General features: G+C 45.4%; 1 protein-coding gene across 6 annotated transcripts in view; it reads right to left on the reverse strand.

Moving 5' to 3' along the window:
- Nucleotides 1–21,424, reverse strand: part of LOC145343771 (AMP deaminase 3-like) — a 58,917-nt gene extending 37,493 nt beyond the window's left edge. The window contains exons 1-4 of one of the 6 annotated variants that reach the window (XM_080190091.1): nt 21,306–21,424; nt 9,350–9,575; nt 6,213–6,408; nt 402–567 (exon numbers count right to left, since the gene is read on the reverse strand). In XM_080190091.1, coding sequence (XP_080046217.1) covers nt 402–567; nt 6,213–6,408; nt 9,350–9,570 — 583 coding nt within the window. In that variant the 5' untranslated portion in view covers nt 9,571–9,575; nt 21,306–21,424. Of the gene's footprint in view, nt 1–401; nt 568–6,212; nt 6,409–9,349; nt 9,576–13,963; nt 15,031–15,085; nt 15,192–18,335; nt 18,436–21,305 lie in introns of those variants that run through there. The other 5 variants (XM_080190090.1, XM_080190086.1, XM_080190088.1 and 2 more) reach the window with 5 other exon arrangements.
- Nucleotides 21,425–26,335: the final 4,911 nt, after the last annotated feature.

A 26,335-nucleotide genomic window follows, 5' to 3' on the forward strand; every position in this document is an offset into this window, starting at 1 on the left:
CTGTAATTGTTTTTACATCGTAAAACCTTCATTACAATACAGGCAAAGTTTAAAGTGAATCAAAACCTACAGACTTTCAGGTATCTTTGTTTAACATGAGGCTAATCTGAAGTTGTAACCCTTTCTAAGAACACAAATGCAGAAACACAAATTAAACTTAAATATATACTTCATGTCTAACACCCCAAAAAGTATATAAAATTACTTAGATTGTCTCTATTTCCTAACAACAGATATACACACACATAAGCACCTTCTAAATACACACAAAAATACACAGATGCACACAGAAATACACATTCAAACACACATACATACTCCCCAATTGCACTGACACTCTCACTTAAATACCAAACATATTTCCCAACTACACACTCAAACACACACTCACACTCAATTACCTGGCAGAACTTCATCTTCCTCTAGCCACTGATCATTTTCAACTGATTGTAGGTACTGTCCTGTTGTTCTGGGGAATAGCTGGTAGGCAAGACGCATATATTTCTTACGAATGAACAAGGCTTTTATCAGTCCTCTCGCAGCGTGCTCATAGTCCTCCACGGTGATCTGGGTTAGACAGAATTGAAATCTATTAGGGTAGTCCGCATGCTCTTCTTTCTTTCTACACCTCACTGATCAAAAATCAAGAACATAAGAACTCGGAACAGGAGTAGGCCATCTGTTCTGCCATTCAGTCAGATAATGCCTAATCTTGTCATGGACTCAGCTCCACTGACCCGCCCGTTAACCATAACCCTTAATTCCTTCACTGTTCATAAATGTATCTATCCTTGCTGTAAAAACATTCAATGAGATGCCTCAACTGCTTCACTGGGCAGGAATTTCACAGATTCACAATCCCTTGTGTGAAGACTCCCTTTTCAACACCTCCCCGAACTGTGAGAGTCTCCCCCCAACCTTCCCAGCCCTACCTTTAAACTCCCAGTTTATATTATCCAATGATTAGATAGCGTGAGAGGAGGGAGGGTGGGAACAGCAGAAACACCAGCTGACTTGCTCAATGGTTTGTTTCTTTGCAACGGTGAGCATTGAAAATGCCCAAAAGCCTCATTTGGTTCACCAATGTCCATTAAGGCAGGAAGCCAGCCATCCTTGCCTGGTAGAAGGCAACATGCAACTCTAAACTCACAGCAGTGTAATTGTCTTAATAGTCTCTGAAACTGCCCAGCAAGATACTCAGTTGTGTACAAGATGGTGACTCATCTTGCCAGCGATACTCACATTCCAAGAATTACTACATGAAAAAGCTCTGTATAATTCAATGTAATTCCAATTTGGTGACTTAACTAGTTCCCTTCTTTTATATTGCAATAATAAAGTCTAATCTGATTTGCACAGGAACAATAATAAATAAACTGCACTATGTTTATTTAACTCAAGAATAACACTGCTAAATTTATAAGTGCAAATTTGTAAATGAAATACAAATCAAGTACACAGGAACTTTAGATTAGTGCTGGGGAACAAATGTTCAAGAATAATGCACTAAGCACACTTCTATTAAAAGTATTTTTAGGATTTTATTGGTGGGGATGGGTAGAGGAGACATTTTTTTTTATTATTTCACGAGATGTGGGCATTACTGCTAAGGCAGCATTTATTACCCTATCTATTTGCTTTTGAGCTGGTCGTGTCTGTCTTGCTGGGTTTTTCAGAGGGCAGTTAAGAATCAACCACATTGCTATGGATCTGGAGTCACATCTCAGCCAGACCGGGTAAAGACAGGAGACTTCCTTCCCAAAAGGACATTAGTGAACCAGATGGGTTTTTAAGATAATTGAACAGCTTTGTGGTCACAGTTACTAATATCAATTTTTCTTATTGCAGATTTGTTTAAGGAAAGTGAGGAGAGTCCTGAGGCGGTACATCTCACTCTATTCAACTGACCTTAAGTTAGACATAAGGTGCAAACAAGAAGCAGGTAAAATGAAATTATATGAAATATGAATAATAAGGGGAAAAAAATCAGTTAAAACAATCAGTAAACAACTTTTTCAATGTAGGATCTAGTTTAATTGAACTGATGGTTGGGTCTGTGTTATTACAGGATAGTATTATGGCTTCTTTACTTTTCGTTATTGAGTTCACAGAAATATCTACTTTCTCAATGGAGCAAGGAGGGGGGACTGTTTTTTGTCATTCGAGAGTGTTGCCTGTATTCATCCGTTCATTGTCTCTGAAGACAGAATGATGTTGTGACCAATCCAGTTTGAGATATTAATGCAGATTGGGGTTGTGGATTGGAGGGAGGGCTAAGCTGATTTTTGATTCTTTCTCTAAATCGACTGATCTGCCGTTCGCACCTCACCTACTTGAGTCGAACAGATGGTCAAACATTCAATTATCCAACACGGGCAGAATTCCAGCTGTATTTAACTGTGCCTGCTTACATCAGTTCTGGTCATTATTGTAATCCACCCCATTCGGGCATCTGTGGCTTCCCCTGCACACCCCCCATTATCTTGGGCATCCCCTGTTTGCTCTGCACACCCCCCATTATCTTGGGCATCCCCTGTTTGCTCTGTAAACTGTAAGAAGTCTGACAACACCAGGTTAAAGTCCAATCATTTTATTTGATAGTAAACTCACAAGCTTTTGGCGTTTGCCCCTTCTTCAGGTGAATGAAGAGTTCTGGCCTCAGACAGCACAGACAGTTTACAGATTACTGATTAGAATGCAAGTTTTTACAACTAACCTGCTATTCAAGTCTTAAAGATGCAGACAATTTAGCTCTGCACAACCCCATTATCTTGCTTACTCCCTGCCTATTTCCCTATAAGTTACCCCACATTCCTCAACCACTTTCTTCCAATCCAGCCACTTGCAGCTGATGACCCACAGGGCAGAATTTTCCCATCCCGCCTGCCAGGGAATCGTAGTGGGTGGAACAAGGACCATACAAAGGTCGGTTGAGGTGGGATTTTCTAGTCTTGATGCAAGCACAGCTGGAAAATCCCGTCCACAGTCCTTTATCATCAAGCGCAGTTTTGAAAAGTACCTATGATCTCGGACTGGATGTATCATGTTGGTTTCTGGTTACCCTATGAATGCCCGTAAATTTTCCAACTTATAAATAACTTGGACCATCATTCTAGTCTGAATTTGCAGTCCGCCGATTTGGATGAGGGTATGTGTGAACATCCCTGGGAAGTTCTGGTGCTCGTGTCCCATGTAAAGCAACGATTGTTAATCTCGATTTGTCAGATAACAAGGATGCAAATTCCAGTTCATAGGAACATAAGAGGCAGGAGCTGGAGAAGGCCATTTGGCCCTTCAATCCCGCTCTGTCATTCAATAGACCATGGCCAATCTTCTACCTCAACTCCACCTTCGCTCACTATCCCCATATTGCTTAATACCCAAAAACCTATCCATCTTTATCAAACAAAGCCACTTAAGGAGATGTCAACAGATGACCAAATACCTGATCAAAGAATCAACTCTTTCTCAGAACTCAGCATGGAGAAGAGTCATATATAACTCAAAATGCTAACTCTATCTCTTTCCACAGGGGCCATGCCAGACATGTTGAGCATTTCCAGAACTTTGTTTTTATTTCAGCTTTTAAGCAGCACCTTAGAAGGAGGAAACATAGAAACCAGAGGCAGGAGTAGGCCATTTGGCCCTTTGAGCCTACCCCGCCATTCATTTTGATCATGGCTAATTATCAAATTCAATATCCCACCTTCCCTCCATATCCCTTGACCCCTTTAGCCCCAAGAGCTGTGTGTCTAATTTATTCTTGAAATCACACAATTTGGCCTCAGCTACATTCTGTGGTAGTGAATTCCACACATTCACCACCCTCTGGGAGAAGAAATTTCTCTTCACTTCAGTTCTAACACGTTTATCCCTTATTAGGAGAGTTGGAAAGATTTGATGAGGGAATTCCAGAACTCACACAACTGAAAGTCCAGCTTCTTAATAGTGAATGCTCAAAAATCTCAGAACTGGTGAAACACAAATATCCTGGGAGGTTGTAGGGCTGGAGGATATTCCAGAGTAAGAAGTCTCACAACACCAGGTTAAAGTCCAACAGGTTTATTAGCACAAGCCACTAGCTTTTGGAGCGCTGCCCCTTCATCAGGTGAGTGGGAGTTCTGTTCACAAACAGGGCATATAAAGACAAACTCAATTTACAAAATAATGGTTGGAATGCGAGTCTTTACAAATAATCAAGTCTTAAAGGTACAGACAATGTGAGTGGAGAGAGGGTTAAGCACAGGTTAAAGAGATCTGTATTGTCTCCAGCCAGGACAGTTAGTGAGAGTTTGCAAGCTCAGGCAAGTCGTGGGTGTTACAGGTAGTGTGACATGAACCCAAGATCCTGGTTGAGGCCGTCTTCATGTGTGCGGAACTTGGCTATCAGTCTCTGCTCAGTGACTCTGTGTTGTTGTATGTCATGAAAGCTGCCTTGGAGAACGTTTACCCGAAGGTCAGAGGTCGAATGCCTGTGACCGCTGTAGTGTTCCCCAATAGGAAGAGAACACTCTTGCCTAGTGATTGTTGAGTGGTGTTCATTCACCCGTTGTCAAGGTAAGACTGTTTTCTTCCTGTTGGGGAACACTTCAGCAGTCACGAGCATTCGGCCTCTGACCCTCGGGTAAGCATTATCCGAGGCGGCCTTCACCACACACGGCAATGCAGAGTCGCTGAGCAGAGACTGATAGCCAAGTTCCGCACACATGAGGATGGCCTCAACTGGGATCTTGGGTTCATGTCACACTATCAGTAACCCCCACGACTTGCCTAGGCTTGCAAAACCTCACTTACTGTCCTGTCTGGAGACAGTACACATCTCTTTAACCTGTGCTTAACCCTCTCTCCACTCACATTGTCTGTACCTTTAAGACTTGATTACCTGTAAAGACTCGCATTCCAACCATTATTTTGTAAATTGAGTTTGTGTCTTTATATGCCCTGTTTGTGAACAGAACTCCCACTCACCTGATGAAGGGGCAACGCTCTGAAAGCTTGAGGCTTTTGCTATCAAATAAACCTGTTGGACTTTAACCTGGTGTTGTGAGACTTCTTACTGTGTTTCCCCCAGTCCAACGCCGGCATCTCCACATCATGGATATTCCAGAGACAGGGAAGGGTGAGGATCGGCAGCAATATGAAAACAAAGCTGAGGATTTATTAAAACTGTGACGGTTATTCCTTTCAGAAAGGGAGGGAGACAAAGCAGGAAACTACAGGCCAGTTAGCTTCACATGTATCTTAGAGAAATTTATTATTAAAGATGTGGGTCGGAATTTTCCGACTGTTCACGCCTCCCTGCTGCTACAAGTGAGGATGGAGAATTTGCAACTCAGTTACATCTCCATTCATTGCAGTGGGACTGGAGAATCATAGAATCCCTACAGTGCAGGAGACCATTCAGCCCATCAAGCCTGCCCTGACAACAGTCCCAGCTTGGCTCTATCCCTGTAATCCCACATATCTATCCTGCTAATTCCCCTGACATTAAGGGGCAATTTAGTATGGCCAATCAAACCTAATCCACATACTTTTCAGACTGTGGGAGGAAACCGGAGCACCTGGAGAAAACCCATGCAGACATGGGTAGAAAGTGCAGTCTCCGCACAAACAGTGACCCGAGGCCGGAATTGAACCCAGGTCCCTGGCTCTGTGAGGCAGTAGTGCTAACCACTGCGCCACCATGCCGCCCGTGCCATTCCACCGGAATGAATGGCCTTGGAAATATTCCAGCCGTTATTGCAGTGCACTTAGAAAACCTCAAGATAATCAGGCAGAGTCAATATGGTTTTGTGAAAGGGAAATCATGTTGAACCAGTTCACTGGAATTCTTTAAAGAAGTAACAAATGCTGTGGATAAAGGTGGTTGTACAGTCCTTCAATTTCCAGAAGGTATTTGATAAGATGCCACTTAAATGTTATTGCAGAAAATTGTTTTCTCCTCATGTGAGTCATGAGTCTTTGGAAATCTCTTCCTCAAAAGCTGGCACAAGCAAAGCCTATTAATATTTTTAAGGCACAGGTAGATAGATTCTTGATAAACAAGGGGATGAAAGGTTATCGGGGGTAGGCAGGAATGTGAGGCCGAAGTTCCAGTCAGGTCAGCCATGATCTTATTGAATAACAGGGCAGGTTAGTGGGGTTGAGTGGCCTACTCCAATCCTAATCTATATACTCATATGCATGTCTGGGTGTAGTGGTGTGCTCATTACCCCTGCGCAGTAGTCTCCAGTAATGGTCACTCGCTGGAACTCAGGCACGTCGTAGGGCAGCTGTATTCCAAACAAAGGAACATTTTGAATGGGCGTTTGTGGGGTCAAGGATGGGGAATCCAGTGGGAAATTCACATCGGAAGCTGGGATCTGCAAGGACAACGAATGGGATCGAATCAGCCTCAGACTCTTCTTCCTGGAAAAAGAGAAGGTCACAAAGAGGAAGATGATTGAGGGGCCATCTGCCATGCAGAAGGAAAGCTGTTACAAGTGACAGGAAATCTCCAACTTGCTGCAATATTCAGATACTCTGTGGGACCTACCTCACACTATCTTGACCTTTCTCTACACCCTAGCTCTGACTGTAACACTACATTCTGCACTCCTTTCCTTCTCTACAAAAGGTATGCTTTGTCTGTTTATAGCGTGCAAGAAACAATACTTTTTACTGAATACTAATACATGACAATAATAAATCAAATCAAATCAAAGGCTATTTGTTTAAAATTCAATACTGAAAAAAGAATTGGAGCTTGGATCAGGTGACAATCCAACAACCACAACTACCTGCATTTATGTAGCACCTCTCACATGCCAAGGGACTTCACAGGAAGGAGTGGTAACTTTAAAAAAATTGGACATCAAGGCTCAAATATTGGGGCAGCATGGTGGCACAGTGGTTAGCACTGCTGTCTCACAGAGCCGGCGACCCGAGTTCAATTCTGGCCTCGGGTCACTGTCTGCGCGGAGTTTGCACATTCTCCCCATGTCTGCGTGGTTTCCTCCAGATGCTTTGGTTTCTTCCCAAAGTCCAAAGATGCGCAGATTAGCTGGATTGGCCATGCTAAATCGCCCCTTAGTGTCAGGGGGATTATAAGGGTAACTACGTGGAGTTATGGGGATAGAGCCTGGGTGGGATTATTAGTTGGTCACTCAGTGGGCTGAATGGCTTCCTTCTGCACTGCAGAGATTCTATAATAAAGGAGATACTAGAGCAGGTCACTGAAAATATGGTTAAAGAGGTTTCAGGAGGGAAGTCCAGAGCTTAGGACCCAGATAGCTGAAGGTACAGGTGGATCAATTAAAATCAGGGATGTCCAAGAGGCCAGAACTAGATGGGTGGAGATAACCCAGGGGATTGTAGGGTGGAAGGAGGTCACAGAGATAGGGAGATGGTTGAAAATATCAAGAATTTTAGAATTGAGCCCAGATTGGGACTCAGTGAGGGCCAGCGAGCACAGATGTACTGTGTGCTGAAGAAAAGTAGTGGAGGGATCATAAAACAAATGGAGGTCACTTATTTCTTTGTCAAATAACAGGAGAACTTTTACTGTGAACCTTCTTTTCCATAGCGGCGGGGGGGGGGGAGATAGCTTGAGTGACAGGAGCCTCAATTCTGCCCCACTCAGATGGGAGTATACAGAATTTATCAGGTACAAAAACTCTGGATTCAGTAAAGTTCCCTCTACACTGTACATTAAAGACTTCCATGGTAGTTTCATCATGAGAGTAAAGATCCTGCTATTCGTACCATCAAAAACTCCCATAGCAGGTATAAAGTAAAAGTCGCCATAATCCCAGATAATCCTAATGCAGGTGTGACTGGGGGTGATTTAACCTGAGGATCACGATGCCTCAGGCAAGGGGCAACATTGAGAAGACAAGGGCTTCATGAATAACCTCAGCTGGTATGGCAATTGAACCCATGCTGTTGGCATCGCTCTGCATCACTAAGTAGCTGTCCAGGCAACTGAACTAAGCCAACCCCAACAGGTATTGCATGGGCTTAGATATAGAGTAAATCTCCCTCTGCACTGTGCTATCAAACTCTCCCATGATAGGTACATTACGGGGTTAGATACAGAGTAAACCTCCCTCTACACTGTACTCTCAAACACTTTCAAGGCAGCTATATCATGACTTAGATACAGAGTAAATCTCCCTCTACACTGTCCCCATCAAACACTCCCTTGACAGGTATATCACGTGTTAGAGTAAAGCTCCTTTTACACTATTTCACTAAACACTCCCACATCAGGTATATTATGGGTTAGATACAGAATAAAGTTTGCTCTACACTATTTCACTAAACACTCCCACATCAGGTATATTATGGGTTAGATACAGAATAAAGTTTGCTCTACACTAACCTCAACAAGCATTCCCCAAGCAGGTATACAATGATTTAGATACAGAGTAAAGCTCCCTCTACACTATCTAATCAAACACTAACAGAGCAGGGCCAGCACAGGATTAAATACAACGTACGGTACTGTGTCATATTGGGAGAATAGAGAAACTGGGATTGTTCACATAAAAACTAAGAAGGTGATGGGGAAATGTAATGTATTTAAAATGATGAATTGTTCCAAAAATTAGATAGGGAGAAACTGTTTTCACTGGCTGGAGGGGGATGCCCAGAGGACACAGATTGAAGGCAATTGTCAAAAGAACCAGAGCAGACATGAGGAGAACTTGTTTTCACGCAGGGAGTTATCACCACCTGGATTAGACTGGCTAGAAGGGAGGGGGAGCAGTTTCAATAGTTACATCCACAAGGAAATTACATAAATACTCGAAGGGAAATTTATCTACATGACTGCAGGGAAAGAACAAGGGGTGGGACTAATTAGATAGCTCTTTCAAAGAGCTGGCACAAGTAGAAATTATAGAATCATAGAATCCCTACAGGGCAGAAGGAGGCCATTCAGCCCATCAGCACTGAGCACAATCTCACCCAGAGCCTATTCCAGTAACCCCTCATGCTTACCCTGCTAATCCCCCTGACACTGGGGTCAGTTTAGCATGGCCAATCAACCTAACCAGTGTACCTTTGGATTGTAGGGGGAAACCGGAGCATCCAGACGAGACCTACACAGACACGGGGAGAACATGCAAAATTTATACAGACAGAGACACGAGGCCGGAATTGAACCCAGGTCCTTGATGCTGTGAGGCAGCAGTGCTAACCATTGTGCCACCATGTCAAAGGGCTGATTTGCCTTAATCTGTGCTACGTGATTTCCCTTCAAAAGTGCATAAGCAATGAACTTTTGGACCAATATCGTTATTAAGGGGTCAAGCTGGGATTGCTCCAAACGCAAGTTGTGACCACTCCTGTACAATGAAGGTCTGACCTCTTTGCTGTGGTCTCTGATTGCTGCTCAGCAATCTCCTTCTGCAGCTCCCTCTCCTTGGCCTCCTTTTTACCGATCGGGCAATCTTCAGCAACGTCAAACAGAGACAGCGCTTCCTTGGTGTCTTCTTCACGCAGAGCAGAAGCAAAGACCTTCTCCGCTATGATTCGAACTTGCTCATCCTCCTCTGTCTGCGCTATCTTTGGGAATTGCCTGGGCATCTCAGCTGTGAAGGCAATGGGGAAAAGGGAAAACAAGGGCCATTAGAACATTCCTTGCTCGTGCAAATCAAACTTAAGTGAAGAGGCTCACATGTGCTCTCTGAGAACTGCCAGCCCAGGTGCAATGATTCATCAGTCGTACCTGTCAAGTTAATTGATCTCACCCAGGGATAGCAACTGGGGCTAAACTTGGCTTATATACATAGAATTCCTACAGTGCAGAAGGTGGCCATTCGACCCATCATGCCTACACCTACAATAATCCCAGCCAGGCCCTATCCCTGTAACCCCTTGAATTTACCCTACTAATCCCCCTAACTCTAAGGGACAATTTAGCATGGTCAATCAACCTAACTTGCACATCTTTGGAGTTTGGGAGGAAACTGGAGCTCCTGGAAGAAACCCACACAGACATAGGAAGAATGTGCAAACTCCACACAGACAGTAACCCAAGCCAGGAATTGAACCCAGGCCCCTGGTGCTGTGAGCCTGCAGGGCTCATCATTGTACCACCATGCTGTCCCTGGAATAAGGAAGATTGGAGTGTTTAGGATTATGACAGGGCAGATAAAGAGAAACATATTTCGCTGATGGGGGAGTTTGATTTGATTTATTATTGTCACATGTATTAACATACAGTGAAATTTATTGTTTCTTGCGCACTATACAGACAAAGCATACCATTCATAGAGAAGGAAAGGAGGGAGTGCAGAATGTAGTGTTACAGTCATAGCTAGGGAGAAGAGAAAGATCAACTTAATGCAAGTTAGGTCCATTCAAAAGAGTTTTTAAGAGTTAGAATTGAGTTTTAGAAGCATAGCACAAGAATAAAATATAGAATTAGAGGGTATGCTGGGCACAACTTCAAGAAATCACCATGTTCTGGCACAACTATCACTTTAGAATTAGAATCAGGCTATTCCTGTGAGAAGTTAGAATGACTTAGAATCCCTACAGTACAGAAAGATGCCATTCGGCCCATCAAGTCTGCACCAACCACAATCCCACCCAGGCCCTACCCCATATCCACCCACTAATCCCTCTAACCTGTACATCTCAGAACACCAAGAGCAATTTTTAGCATGGCCAATCAACATAACCTGCACACCTTTGGACTGTGGGAGGAAACCAGAGCACCCAGAGGAAACCCACGCAGACACAAGGAGAATGTGCAAACTCCACACAGACAGTAACCCAAGCCAGGAATCAAACACAGGTCCCTGGAATTATAAAGCAGCAGTGCTAACCACTGTGCTACCGTGCCGTCCAGTTAGGGAACACTTCTTCGCACAAGAAGTAGCATGGAGCTCTTATCTCACAAGAAGCAGTCAATGGTAACTCAAGTAACAAGTTTAAACCTGAGAGTGATTGATTTTTGCTGGCTAAAGATATAATGGATAGGGAGACTTGGAATGCAGATCAGTCACGGTGTTAAATTGTGGAACAGGCTGAGTGATCAATTCCTGTTGCTACATCAGGACTGTAAAGCTAGGGGCAATGATAAGCACAAATATGATAGTAAGATTAACAGCCTGGAAAACTCCTTAACGTACCCAGTGTATCTGTGGTTTGTTACAGTCTGTGTTTGGGGTGATTTTTTTAATCTAACAAATACACAATTAACTGCCACCAAAAATTCACTATCTAGATGTGACGACAATGGCAAATATCTTTGTGAACTACACTGGCTTCACTTGTTAGAGCCGTTGTTGAACTCAGATAGGGGCAAGGAGAGGCTGTTTTCATAGCATTATGCTGACTCAAATATTAAATGCTTTTGTAAGATAATTTGGATCAGCTGTTGAACTTAGTGAGTTTGGTTTCTGGGGAAGTTCTGCAACACAGACTTAATGGGTCGAATGGCCATTTGTGTTGTGCAATGCTACGCTAATGCAATTTATTTTTGCACTTTGCTTTCAGAAAACACAGTACTTCCAGGATTATAGCTCTGAAATCTTTACATTTTCAGTTAGTGGTGTTACACATTCGAGAACACTGCATTGCACTGAACCATAGATTAACCAATCCAGTGTTGGATTGTATGTGCACAATTATAGCATCCCGCTGGACCACAAAAATTTAAAGTGCAGAGAGATGCCATTCAGCTTCTTATCTCTCCCACTCTCTCCATATAGTCTTATCTTAATCTCAAACAACCCCATTGCCCCAATCTCTCCCCAATCTCAAACAACCACACTGCCTCACTTTCTCCTCATAGCTGTCTTTGTCAGTTCACTGCCCAAAGGCAGGTCTGACCCACAGTGCCTCAATTTCCATCACAAGTGGGGCAAGGAGGCAGCTCCTGAATCCACCTCATCTGAAATGATGATCAAGCTCCTTCCTGTTGGCACCTATCTGACCGACACTGCCCATCCATTAGCTGCTGCCCATTGTGCCACAAGACTTCTGTCATAGCTCTGTATCAATCCCAAACTAATCCCACTGCCCCAGTTTCTTCCCTGTGCCTATCACGAAGTAATCCCAGTGTCCCACTCTCTCCCTAAAATCCGGTAGCAGTCTAGAATTAATCTCACTTCTCCACATTCTCCCCAAGGCCTCACATCAATTTCAATCTAATCCTACTGCCCTGCACCATCTTTATAGCCCTGCATCAACCTCAAAGTAATCCAAGTGTCTCCTCATAACCTTCCATCAATCACAAACTAATCCCACCGCCCCACTCTCTCCCCATAGTCCTGTATCAATCACAAACTAATCCCACTGCTCCAATCTCTCCCCATAGCCCCGTATCAATCACAAACTAATCCCACCGCCCCACTCTCTCCCCAGAGTCCTGTATCAATCACAAACTAATCCCACCGCCCCACTCTCTCCCCATAGTCCTGTATCAATCACAAACTAATCCCACCGCCCCACTCTCTCCCCATAGTCCTGTATCAATCACAAACTAATCCCACCGCCCCACTCTCTCCCCATAGCCCTGTATCAATCACAAACTAATCCCACTGCCCCATCTCTCTCACTGTAGACCTGTATCAATCACAAACTAATCCCACTACCCCACTGTCTCCTCATGGCCCTGTATCAATCATAAACTAATCCCACTGCTCCAATCTCTTCCCATAGCCCCGTATCAATCACAAACTAATCCCACTGCCCCATCTCTCCCCATTGCCATGCATCAATTTCAAATTAATCCCACTACCCCAATCTCTCCCGACAGTCCTGTATCATAGATAGAGGCATAGAGGTTTACAGCATGGAAACAGGCCCTTTGGCCTAACTTGTCCATGCTGCCCTTTTTTTTTTAAAACCCTTAAACTAATCCAAATTTCCCGCATTTGGCCCGTGTCCCTCTATACCTATCGTATCCATGTAACTATTTAAATGCTTTTTAAAAGACAAAATTGTACCAGCCTCTACGACTATCTCTGGCAGCTTATTCCAGACACTCACTACCCTCTATGTGAAAAAATTGCCCCTCTGAGCACTTCTATATCTCTCCCCTCTCACCTTAAACCTATGCCCTCTAGTTTTAGACTCCCCTACCTTAGGGAAAACATATTGATTATCTACCTTGTCTATGCCCCTCATTATTTTATAGGCCTCTAGAAGATCAACCCTCAGCCTCCTACACTCCAGAGAAAAAGTCCCAGTCTATTCAGCCTCTCCTTATAACTCAATCCATCAAGTCCCGATAGCATCCTAGTAAATCTTTCCTGCGCTCTTTCTAGTTTAATAATATCCTTTCTATAATAGGGTGACCAGAATTGCACACAGTATTCCAAGTGTGGCCTTACCAATGTCTGGTACAACTTCAACAAGACATCCCAACTCCTGTATTCAATGTTCTGACCGATGAAACCAAGCATGCTGAATGCCTTCTTCATCACTCTGTCCACCTGTGACTCCACTTTCAAGGAGTTATGAACAAGTGCCCCTAGATCTCTTTGTTCTGTAACTCTCCCCAACCATCAGCCGAATAAGTTCTGTCCTGGTTCAATCTACCAAAATGCATCACCTCGCATTTGTCTAAATTAAACTAAACTAAAGCCAATCTTTAGGCACCTCACCTGTGACTATCGATGATTCAAATATCTCGGCCAGGGGACCCGCAATTTCCTCCCTAACCTCCCACAACGTCCTGAGATATACCTCATCAAGTCAATGGTATCAATCCCAAATTATTTCCACATCCCCCTCTCTTTCCCCATAACCTGCAAGGGTCTCTGCTCTTGACACTCCCCATGTTAAAACGTTCCATGAACCAACAACCCCTGTGCAGACATTCCTCCTCATTTCTCTCCTTATTCACTCTGTAATACTCCATTAGTCAGTGCTGATTCACCAAGAATATCCTTTCCCTGCTCGCTCTCTCAAACCTCCACCACGTCTTTTTACCCATTCTCCCCTCCAATGGAAATAACCCTACCTCCTTACATGAAACTTGGTGTGCAGATCCTTGATTGCAGTATAAACCGCTCATAGCTTGGTGTAGGAGGAGGCTCATGTGGAACATGGACAGGTTTGGAACAGTTGAGCCAAACGGCCAGTGTCTGTCCTGGAAGCAGCCGTGGTTAAAATTCTAAGATTGCCATCGGTTCTGTGCGAAGACTCACCACGTATTATCGTGAAGCCTGGAGGGGAAATTCTTAGAAGAGGATCGGAACCTTTGAGCTAGACTCACTGTAGAATTGGGGAAAGTCAGATCTGGGTCACCGAAAGGTCAAACTGTAAAATCATAAACTGATAAGCACAGTTGGACTACGTGCTTGTCATCAGCTTGAAGGGAGAGCTGTTCGAGACGTCCTGCTCCTCTGCTCTTTCCGCACACACCTTTCCTCGTCATGTCTTTATCCAATTCCCTTTTGAAAGTTACTATTGAGTCAGCCTTGCAGAGACTGGGGCGAACAAGATCAACACAGCTCACTGCAGCAAAGAAGGAAATCTCTCCTTTTATTTTGCAGGTCCTGCCATACTGACACCCCTCCCCCAGGGGAAACCGTTCCTCCTCATTAACTCCATCCAAACCTCCTGTAACTTTGAAACTGCAATGAATCCAGAGCGGCTGGCTGTCCTGCCCTGTTATTCAGTCCTCAGGCACTGCAGGTAATCTCATTCTGAGTCCAAGGGGATTAAAATGATGATGCCTCTGTCTTTAACTCTTTGGACCCTGTCCTGTTTTGCCAGACTGGGATAGATCGCCCTACATTGCAACAGTGACTTGCACTTTACACTTCACTGACTCTGACCCTGGGACAGCTAGACCTCCCGGTGAAGGTGAGAGGTGCTATGGGAATGTAATTCTTCTTACAGATTCATTGGCGGTCTCCACGACAGAAACATCCTAATGCAGAGACCCGAATACAGACAGCAATTCACAGGGGGAAACAGGGAGAAACTCCCTCAGTAGTACCCCAGTGCCTGGATTTGAAACAGCTCCCTGGAAGATCAGGATGCCAGCATTGCACAGCCTGGGAGTCCAGCTCCTAGGACTGGAAAGGTTACTGTGTCCCCTCCGGCTCCCCTCTCTCACTCTCCCGCTGCCCCTTACCTATGATCGGGGTCCCGGCCATTCCGAGTCCCTCTCCGGCTCCCGGAGTGTCTTAGCCGGCGCTGCTTTGCAATAAGCCGCCCGCTCCAGGTTTTATTCCGGGGGCTTGCGGCTATTTTAAGAAGCTGAGGCACCGCCAGAGGCTGGAGCCGAACGGGATCAGCAACAAATAGCATCCGGCTCGCAGGGAGCGAGGATTTTTACTCAGTTTCACTCCTCTGAATGGGACAGGAGGCATTTGTAATTCATTCAGGAGAGATCAGTGTCGCTGGCTGTTGCCCATCCCTGATTGCCCTTGTGAAGGTGATGGGGAAGCGCTTTCTTCATCCCCCCTTCACTCCCTGGGCTGTAGGTACACCCACAGTGCTGTTAGGGAGGGGATTCCAGGATTTTGACCCAGGGACGGTGAAGGAAGCGCAATATATTCCCCATGTCAGGATGGTGAGTGGGTTGGAGGGGATTTGGCAGTATATCCATGTCATTGTCTCAGTATCATTGAGTTTTACAGCACGGATAGAGACCCTTCGGCCATGGTGTCCATGTCGGCCATCGAGCATCTATCTATTCTAACCCCATTTTCCAGTATTAGACCCATAGCCTTGTATGCTATGGCATTTCAAATGCTCTTTTAAATACCGTGAGGGTTCCCTCCTCTACCACCCTCTCAAGCAGTGAGTTCCACACTACCACCACCACCCTCTGGGTGAAAAATCTTTCCCTCGTATCCTCCAAAACCATCCTGCCCCTTAACTCAAATCTCTGCCCCCAGTTATTGACCCCTCTGCTGAGGAGAAAAGTTCCTCCCTGTCCACTCTATCAATGATGTGGGTATGCTGGCTTTGGACTGGCGTAAACACAGTAAAAAGTCTGACAACACCAGGTTTTAGTCCAACCGATTTATTTGATAATATACTCACTAGCTTTCGGGTTAGCCCCTTCGTCAGGTGAATGGAGAGTTCTGGCCTCAGACAGAGCATATAAAGCACAGACAGTTTAGAGATTACTGATTAGAATGCGAATCCTTACACCAAACCTGCTGTTCAAGACCTGAAGTGGCTGACAATGTGAGTGGAAGGAGCACTGATCACAGTTTAAAGAGATGTGTATTGTCTCCAGACAGTACAGTAAGTGAGGTTTTGCAAACCCACCTTCACGACACACGACAGCGCAGAGTCGCTGAACAGAGACTGATAGCCAAGTTCCGCACACATGAGGACGGTCTCAACAGGGATCTTGGGTTCATGTCGCACCCTATCAATGCCCTTCATAGTTTTATACTCCTCGATCAGCCTTCTCTGCTCCAAAAAAAATAACAACCCCAGCCTAACTATCTTCTCTACATAGCTGAAACGCTCCAACCCGGGCAACATCTGGGTGAATCTCCTCTGCACCCTCTCCTGTGCATTCACTTCCCTCCTATAGTGAGGTGACCAGAACTGCACACGGTACTCCAGCTGTGGCCTAACCAATATTTTATACAGCTCCTTCATAACCTCCCTGCTCGTATATTCAATGTCTTTGTTAATAAGGGCAAGTATCTCATACGCCTTCTGAACCATCTTATCTCCCCTGTCCTGCTGGCTTCAGAGATCTATGGTTATCCACGCCAAGGTCCCTCTGATCCTCTATACTTCCCACGGTCCAACCATTCATTCACGTTTCCTTGCCTTGACAGTCCTCCCTGCTGTCCTTGTCCTTCCGGGTGCTGGAGGTTCCAGGTATCAAATGTGCTGCTCCAAACGAGCCTTGGAAAGTTGCTGCAGTGCGTCTTGTACGTGGTGCACACTGCTGCCACTCTGCATCAGTTGTGGAGGGAATAATTATTTAAGGCGGTGAATGGGGTGCCGATCAAGTGGGCTGCTTTGTCCCGGATGGCGTCAAGTTTCTTAAGTGTTGGAGCTGCACTCAGCCAGGCCAGTGGGAAGTATTCCATCGCACTCCTGACTTGTGCTTTGTAAATGGTGGACAGGCTTTGGGGAGTCAGGAAGGGGGTTAATCACTTCGACCTACTCTTGTAGTCACTGTGTTTGAGTGGCTGGACCGTATAAATGAACAAGGACACTGGCATTAAAAGGAGCACTTTGAGTCACTAAAACATTTAGAAACCAATAGATGAGTCCACAGTAATTCACTAATATGTGACTAGTTCACTAATACAAGGCTGTGATTCCCTCTTAAGTATTTTCTTAAATGTAAAGGCAATCTGGAGTTTTTTTACTTTAAGAGTAATGGCCAGAATGTAAATACTTGCTTCATTTTGTTTCTCTGTGGGTCTCTCCTCCCACTGATTAAATGCAACCTCAGCTTGTGGGACGGCTATGCCTTCAGGGTACTTATTTTTCATAGAATCATACAATCCCTACAATGCAGAAGACACTATTTGGCCCATTTAGTCTGCACCGACTCTCTGACATAGCATCTTACCCAGGCCCTCTCCCCAGTCCTATAGTGCCACACATTTCCATGGCTAATTCATCTAACCTGCACACCTTTGGAGTGTGGGAGTAAACCAGAGCACTCGGAGGAAACCCACGCAGACACGGGGAGAATGTGCAAACTCCACACAGACCAGAATTGAACCTGGATCCCTGTGGCTGTGAGGCAGCAGTGCTAACCACTGTGCCACCTCTGCTCAGCTCCTCTTTCCTGCATGAATGTCAGAGGCTCGCCGGGTAGCTGTGGTGGGTAATAATCCTTACCCCAGCAGGCAGCGAGCGGGTGTCTGGTTTCGAGCCTCACACTCACCGCAATACCGTAAGTCTGCAGTAACATTACCTCCTGGCTGTAATCACCTAGCCACTGGAAACTCACTGACACCATCCCAGCAACAATTCCAGCCCCTCAGTCATATTCCTACACACCTGGCTTGGTCTGTTTAAATTGGGACGGCAGAAAGAATCCCAACTCCAACCATCCAATTCCATACTAATTCCACCAGTGTCACTCCCAGTAGAATTGCTTAACTTCTGGCAGCATTGAAGAGATTCTGTTTGTGTTTTTAAAAGTTAAACTTACCACTTTAGCCGGGTCAAGTTAATCTCCCTGGTAACCTGCAGCGAAATCTCACCTTCCAGTCCTTCCTGAGTAAGCCACACCTTCCCTCAGGCACCAAATAAGCTAGGTGGCTCTTGGTTCGATAGGATTGCTTTAAGGGGGCCAGCTGCAGGGAGTTATTTCATTCTAAGGTATTCGCGTCGTGGACAACCGAGTGAAACATTCAGGCCTGTGACTGCAGAAGGAAAGATCTTACCTGGCGTGGCTCAGGAACCCACTCAAAGCAAGTACAGCACCAACCCTCTTTATAATGGCAATGGGAGAGATGTATCTCTATCTCCCTCTCTCTCTCTCACTCTCTCTCTCTCCTGATTGCACCGAATGCCACTCAGTTCCTGCCTTGGAACATCCATTAATAAGCACCAGCCACATTCCGGAAATATTTGATGATTTATGAACTGGACAAACAGCACGAGGCAAATTTAAAAAAAATTATTGATTGCATATTGTAAAACTAATTCAGTTGATCGTGTAACTGGATACAATTAGGTGGGACCCAAAGCATTGATTAGCGTCCATTAGGAAGTGGATAAAATGCCTTTTTACTGGAGTGCTCACTGAATTCACCATGTAATCTGTATTTACAGATCAGAGGCTCGTAGAATCACACTTAGAAAATACAGCAGGGAGACTCACCATGCCAATTAGTCCCATTCCCATGCCTTTCCCCAGAGCCCAGAAATATTATTTTCTCCTCCAAATACAAAGCTAACAGCCTTTTGAAATCTCCTATCAAATCTGATTCCACTGCCCTTCCAGATCTGAACACATTTCCCATCTAACTCCTTCAGCAAATATTTTAAATCTATAATCGCCGGTGAATGACCTATTTGCTAGAGGAAATAGCTTCCCCATACTTTCTCTCTGCAAACACCTCATCATCTTAAATACTCACATTATGTTACCTTCAATATTACTGCATTTGGCACTCTGGGGCACTGGATAGACAGGTGAGTGTTGGTGGGGGTGGTCTGCTGTATGGAGGGAGCGCTGCTGTCGGAAAGGCAGTACAGAGAGAGCACTGTACTGTTGGGGGGGGGGGGGCACAGTACTGAGGGAGTGCTGCACTGTCAGAGGGTCAGTACTGAGGGAGTGCTGCACTGTCAGAGGGTCAGTACTGAGGGAGTGCTGCACTGTCAGAGGGTCAGTACTGAGGGAGTGCTGCACTGTCAGAGGGTCAGTACTGAGGGAGTGCTGCACTGTCAGAGGGTCAGTACTGAGGGAGTGCTGCACTGTCAGAGGGTCAGTACTGAGGGAGTGCTGCACTGTCAGAGGGTCAGTACTGAGGGAGTGCTGCACTGTCAGAGGGTCAGTACTGAGGGAGTGCTGCACTGTCAAGGGTCAGTACTGAGGGAGTGCTGCACTGTCAGAGGGTCAGTACTGAGGGAGAGCTGCACTGTCAGAGGGTCAGTACTGAGGGAGTGCTGCATTGTCAGAGGGGCAATACTAAGGGAGTGCTGCACTGTCAGAGAGGCAGTACTGAGGGAGTGCTGCACTGTCGGAGGGTCAGTACTGAGGGAGTGCTGCACTGTCAGAGGGTCAGTACTGAGGGAGTGCTGCACTGTCAGAGGGTCAGTACTGAGGGAGTGCTGCACTGTCAGAGAGGCAGTACTAAGGGAGTGCTGCACTGTCAGAGGGTCAGTACTGAGGGAGTGCTGCACTGTCAGAGGGTCAGTACTGAGGGAGTGCTGCACTGTCAGACGGTCAGTACTGAGGGAGTGCTGCACTGTCAGAGAGGCAGTACTGAGGGAGCGCTGCACTGTCAGAGGGTCAGTACTGAGGGAGTGCTGCACTGTCAGACAGTCAGTACTGAGGGAGTGCTGCACTGTCAGAGAGGCAGTACTGAGGGAGTGCTGCACTGTCAGAGGGTCAGTGCTGAAGGAGTGCTGCACTGTCAGAGGGTCAGTATTGATGGTGCGCTGCACTGTCAGAGGGTCAGTACTGAGGGTGTGTAGCACTGTCAGAGGGTCAGTACTGAGGGTGTGTAGCACTGTCAGAGGGGCAACGCTGAAGGAATGCTACTCCGATGGACATACAGTATTAAGAGTGCACTGCACTGATGGAGGCGGGTGCTGTACTGTCGGGAGTGCCATCTTCCAGATGAGACACTCAGCCGAAATCCATTCACCCTCTGAAGGGAATGTAAGAGATTCCATGGCAGAAGAGCAGATGAGTTCTCTCAGATTCTACAGCTGTCAAGGTGTATGGAGGGAGTGCTGGAGTGTGACATTGAGCTAGAGGCCTAACCATGACCATGTTGAATAGTGGAGCAGCCTCACAGGCCAAATGGCCTACTCCTGCCCTATTTTCTATGTCTTACATGTGTCCTGATTATTATTTACCCCTCAACCAACATCACTAGAGATTATTTATCTCATTCAGGTTCTGATGCCAGCTCACAAAGGTTAACTCTATTTCTCTCTCCGCAGATGTTGTCAAACCAATTCCCAGCATTTTCTGTTTTTAGTTCAGATTTCCAGCATCCATAGTATTTTGCTTTTGTGTGCGTGTGGATGGTTGGCGGACAGCCTGAGAGCGCTGGCTTCTTTATCATCAGAGCAGACAATTTCTTCCATCTGTTTTTTTTTTATTGCTGGTCGGCTATAAATAATAGATCGCAGCACCACCTGACTTCCTGAGCTGTGCTCAGGTCAACACTAAATCCTGCTTGCTCAGTCAGCCAAACATTCACTGATGCAATCCATCATTTGTGGGGGCCATCAGAGACCAATGGGGCAGTTGTTCAACCACAACGACAACAACAACAACTTGCATTCATGTAGCGCCTTCAACACTGCAAAATATCTCAAGGTGCTCCACAGGAGTGTGAGCAAGTGGAATTAGGAGACATGAGCACAGGCGACCAAAAGATTTGTCGAGGAGGAACGTCTGAAGGGAAGAGCTAAAGGGGTCAGGGAGGTTGGGGGAAGGAATGACAGAACTTATCCACGACTCTGCTAAAGGTTACGCACAGAGAGCCAGTCAGTTAAGACAGGCGGCAAACCTCCTGCCGCTGTGAGGGTTTGAAAGCTCAGTCGTTTAGATTCACCGACACAGGAGCAGTTACAGCTGCAAAGTCATTCTTCCTGTCATGACCTGCCTTTCAATTTCACAACATCAGGACGGAATCGTTGGCATAAACTCCTGACACCAAGTGGAGACATACCTGCTCCTTCTCTGCGCGAAGCACCAGGCACATTTAGAAACTGGATTCTGCTGTAGATATTTTCCAGTACTCGGTGGGGGTCAGTCGTTCCTATTACATGTCCCAGACTCCCGGCTTTAAAGGGAGTTGATTCACTGCCCTATTCTACTTGTAGGGTAGGGCAATCTGATGGCGTAACAATACATTGTGACCTGAACCAGTTATCCATGTGTTTCGAATATATCATTATGTCATAGGGTTTTACAGCATAGAAAGAGGCCCTTCAGCCCATCTTGTCTGTGCCTGCTATCAAACACCTATCGATTCTCATCCCATTTTTCAGCATTTGCTCTGTGGCCTGGTGTCTTACGACATTTCAAATAATCATCTAAATGCTTCAAAGTTTATTTATTAGTGTCACAGTAGGCTTATATTAAGAACATAAGAACATAAGAACATAAGAAATAGGAGCAGGAGTAGGCCATCTAGCCCTTCGAGCCTGCCCCGCCATTCAATAAGATCATGGCTGATCTGTCGTGGCTCAGTTCCACTTTCCCGCCCTCTCCCCATAACCCTTAATCCCCTCTCTTATCAAAAACCCATCAACCCGCGTCTTAAAAATATTTAGCGAGGCAGCCTCCACCACTGCAAAGAAGTTACAGTGAAAATCCCCTAATCGCCAGACTTTGGTGCCTGTTCGGGTACACTGAGGGAGTATTTAGCATGGCCAATGCAACTAACCAGAACGTCTTTCAGACTGTAGGAGGAAACCAGTGTAATTGTTCCACCAGGAAACATGTTACTGATGGTATGTCCCAGAGGATCGATCACACATATTCTAATATTAGTGAGCTGACCAGGAGTGTGGGTAGTATGGTCAGTAAGTATATAGGTAACGCTGACATCTGTACAAATGTTAAGACAGTACAGGCGTGCAGTTCAAAGAGATTTAGATGTCTGAGGACAATGTAAATGCAATACATGGATTTTATTAGGTCCAACACTAAGCATACAGGTCAGGGAACAGTGCTGAAAGAGGTTGAACAAGAAAAAGATCTTGCTTTTATTGATGTTATTGCGTACAGATTAAAGTTATTATGTACTTATTAAAGTTTGTGACCAATTTTGAGAAGCCGAGGCTACAGTTAATGAAGTATTGGGCTGTATTAATGGAACCATCCAGTATAAATTAGTGGACACGATTTCAACTGAACGGAAATAGGCTTATAAATACCATGACTACAAGAGCAGTCCGAGGCTACGAATCCTGCGACAAGTAATTCATCCCCTAATTCCCCAAAGCCTATTCACCATCTACAAGGCACAATTCAGGAGTGTGATCCACTTGCCTGGATGGGTGCAGCTCCAACAACACACAAGGAGCTCAACACCATCCAGAACAAAGCAGCCTGCTTGATTGTCACCCCTTCCACAAATATGCACTCGCTCCATCACTGGCCCACAGTAGCTACAGTGGTTACTACCTACAAGATGCACTGCAGGAATTCACTAAGGCACCACCTTCTATCCTACAACTGCTAGAAGGACAAGGTCAGCAGATAAATGGAAACACCACCACCTGAGGGTTTCCCTCCAAATCACTCAGCATCCTGACTTGGAAAAATACTGCCATTCCTTCAGCGTCACTGGGTCAAAATCCTGGAACTCCAACCTTAACAGCACTATGGATGTAACTACACCTCAGGGACTACAACAGTTCAAAAAGGTAGCTCACCACTATCTTCTCAAGGGCAATTAGGGGATGAGCAATAAATACTGGCCTAGCAAGCAAGGCCTACACCTTGTAAATGAATGAGAAAAATACATTGTAAAGGTTGCTGTTCAGACTACACTTAGAGAACAAATGTGCAATTTCTGTGTCCTGACATGTTAGGTGATTTTTTTGACCTTGGAAAAAGTCCAGAGGACGGCTACAGGAATGATTTATAGTGGAAGGAACCTCAGCCGCTCGGATATGTTCCAGTATATTGATCTATTCACTTTAGAGAAAACTTAGAAGTGACCTGATATAGGGATAGCCAATAGCAAAAGGCTGGATACATCCCTATAGATGGATTATTCCAGATTGGGGAGGATCAGGGAATATTAGTTTAAACTGTGTAAGATTAGGGATACTTCTTTATTTATTCTTTCACAGGTTGTGGGCATTACTAGCTACGCCAGCATTTATTGCCCATCTTTAATTGCCCTTGTGAATGTGATGGTGAGCTGCCTTCTTCAACTGCTGTGGTCATGTTAGGAAAGGAGTTTCAGGATTTTGACTCAGCGACCGGGAAGGAACGGTGACATATTTCCAAGTCAGGATAGTGTGCGACTTGGAGGGGAACTTGTGGCTGGTGGTGTTCCCATGCGTCCGCTGCCCTTGTCCTTCTAGGTGGTAGAGGGTAGTTTTGAAAGGAGATGTCAAAAGAACCTTGTTGCGTTGCTGCATTGCATCTTGTAGATGGCATAAACTGCTGTCATTGTGCCATCGGTGGTGGAGACAGCGAATGCTATAAGGTAGTGGATGGGTTGTCAGTCAAGTGGGCTGCTTTATCCTGGAGCTTCTTGAGTGTTGTTGGGATTGCACCCAGTTTAAGTTTAAGTTCATTCCCTAGTGTCACAAGTAAGCTTACATTAACACGGCAATGATGTTAGTGTGAAAATCCCCTAGTTGCCACACTCCGTTGCCTGTTCAGGTACACTGAGGGAGAATTTATCATGGCCAATGTGCCTAACCAGCATGTCTTTCGGACTATGGGAGGAAACAGGAGCACCCGGAGGAAACCCATGCAGACATGGGGAGAACATGCCGACTCTGGACAAACGGTGACCCAAGCCGGAAATCAAACTGGTACAATGAGGTGCGGTGCTAACCACTGTGCCACCACTACATCCACAATAGTAAATGGTCAATCATCTGGTCAATTGGAAAACTTTCCATCACACCCCAGGCTTTTGCTTTGCAGACTTTGCACATGCATTTTGGTAGATTGAACCAGGGCAGGACTTACTCGGTTAATGGTAGGGCACTGGGGAGAGTTACAGAACAAAGAGATCTAGGGGTACATGTTCATAGCTCCTTGAAAGTGGAGTCACAGCTGGATAGAGTGGTGAAGAAGGCATTCAGCATGCCTGGTTTCATTGGTCAGAACATTGAATACAGGAGTTGGGACATCTTGTTGAAGTTGTACAAGACATTGGTAAGGCCACACTTGGAATACTGTGTGCAATTCTGGTCACTATTATAGAAAGGATGTTATTAAACTAGAAAGACTGCAGAAAAGATTTACTAGGATGCTACCTGGACTTGATGGATTGAGTTATAAGGAAAGGCTGGATAGACTGGAACTTTGTTCTCTGGAGCGTAGGAGACTGAGGGATGACCTTATAGAGGTGTATAAAATAATGAAGGGCATAGACAAAGTTGATAGTCAATATCTTTTCCCAAAGATAGGGGAGTCTAAAACTAGAGGCCATAGGTTTAAGGTGAGAGGGGAGAGATACAAAAGTGTCCTGAGGGGTAATTTTTTCACACAGAGAGTGGTGAGTGTTCAGAACAAGCTGCCAGAGGTAGTAGTAGAGGCGGGTACAATTTTATTTTTAAAAGCATTTAGATAGTTATATGGGGTACGATGGGCATAGGGGGATATGGGCCGAATGTGGGCAATTGGGATTAGTTTAGAGGTTTTATAAAAAAAGGGTGGCATGGACAAGTTGGGCCGAAGGGCCTGTTTCCATGCTGTGAACTTCTATGACTCTATGACCTCTATGCTTTGGGGAGTCAGAAGATGAGCTACGCAACACAATATTCTCAGCCTCTGATCCACTGTAGTGGGCTGGCCCGGTCTGTTTCTGGTCAGTGACAACCCCCAGGATGTTAACAAACTCTAACACACTATATTCCAAACTCAGCTACACGGACAAATTTGGAACTGTTTTGTGGCAAGGGTTTCAGACCAAGACCAACTTGTTATCTGCCGGAGGCTCATTTTAATAACACATTGGGTGGAATATATTCCGGCTGGTCACACCCCATTGCCACGGCAATGCGGACGGAGAATTTGGCCTTCAGCCAATTCTGGCCAACGTGTCAGAAGAAGTGACCTGGCGTCTCCTCAATCCTCCCCAGCCCTCCGATCCGAGTCTCCCTGATCACTCTATTTCAACACAGGGAGGGAGAATTGAATCGTACGTGCAGCAACCCAGGGGAAATTCCAGACAATGTCACCTCACTGATCTAAAGATAACGTGCTGACTAACACCAAAAGTAACAGTGCTGTTGAATAAGGGTTTATATAATGTGAGAAATGACGTTGCACTGGAATGCTACCAGGAATGAGGGATTTCAGTGATGTGGACAGATTGGCAAAGCTGGGGCTGTTCTCCTGAGCGTAGAGGAGGGGAGATTTCATCGGGCTTGCCAATATTTTGAGGGCTTTGATAGTGAAAGGAAGGAAAAATTGTTTCCAAGGCAGGATCATTTTTAACCAGAGGACACAGACTTCAGGCAAAAGGACCAGAGAAAGGATGAGGAGGTTATTTTCTCTGTGCTGAGTTGTGTTGTCTGAAAGGGCAGTGGAAACGGATTCAATAGTGACTTTCAATAGGGGACTGAGTAAATGCTTCAAAAAAAAATCTTCATTGCTGTGGGTAAGAGTGGGGGGATGGGAAGTGGGGGGAAGGAATTAGGATGAATTGGATAGCTCTTGAACAGAGTAAGCATGATGGGCTGAATGGCCTTCCTTTACGCTGTAACCTGTCCTCATAATTTAACCATCTAATCCTCTGGAACTACCTTTACTGACTTTCATAGAAACGGCCGACTCAAACCCCCTCTCTCGGGTCGGACTTTCTGCCCTCCCCTCCCTTCCCCCCCCATGGATGATCCCACTAACAGGAATGGCCAGGAAATCCTCCCCTTGTTTCAGGAGACTGGGATAACTCCCTATTGCTGGCTATTTATTTGTTTTACATTTTTATAGCTTACGGAATTGCATCTCCTTTTGGGCGTTTTGCAATTGTTGGGGGAGGGATTTTCTTCTTGGGGG

The sequence above is a fragment of the Carcharhinus amblyrhynchos genome, chromosome 6 (genome assembly GCF_965287045.1).
Source record: "Carcharhinus amblyrhynchos chromosome 6, sCarAmb.v2.hapA, whole genome shotgun sequence".
Classification (NCBI taxonomy): domain Eukaryota; kingdom Metazoa; phylum Chordata; class Chondrichthyes; order Carcharhiniformes; family Carcharhinidae; genus Carcharhinus; species Carcharhinus amblyrhynchos.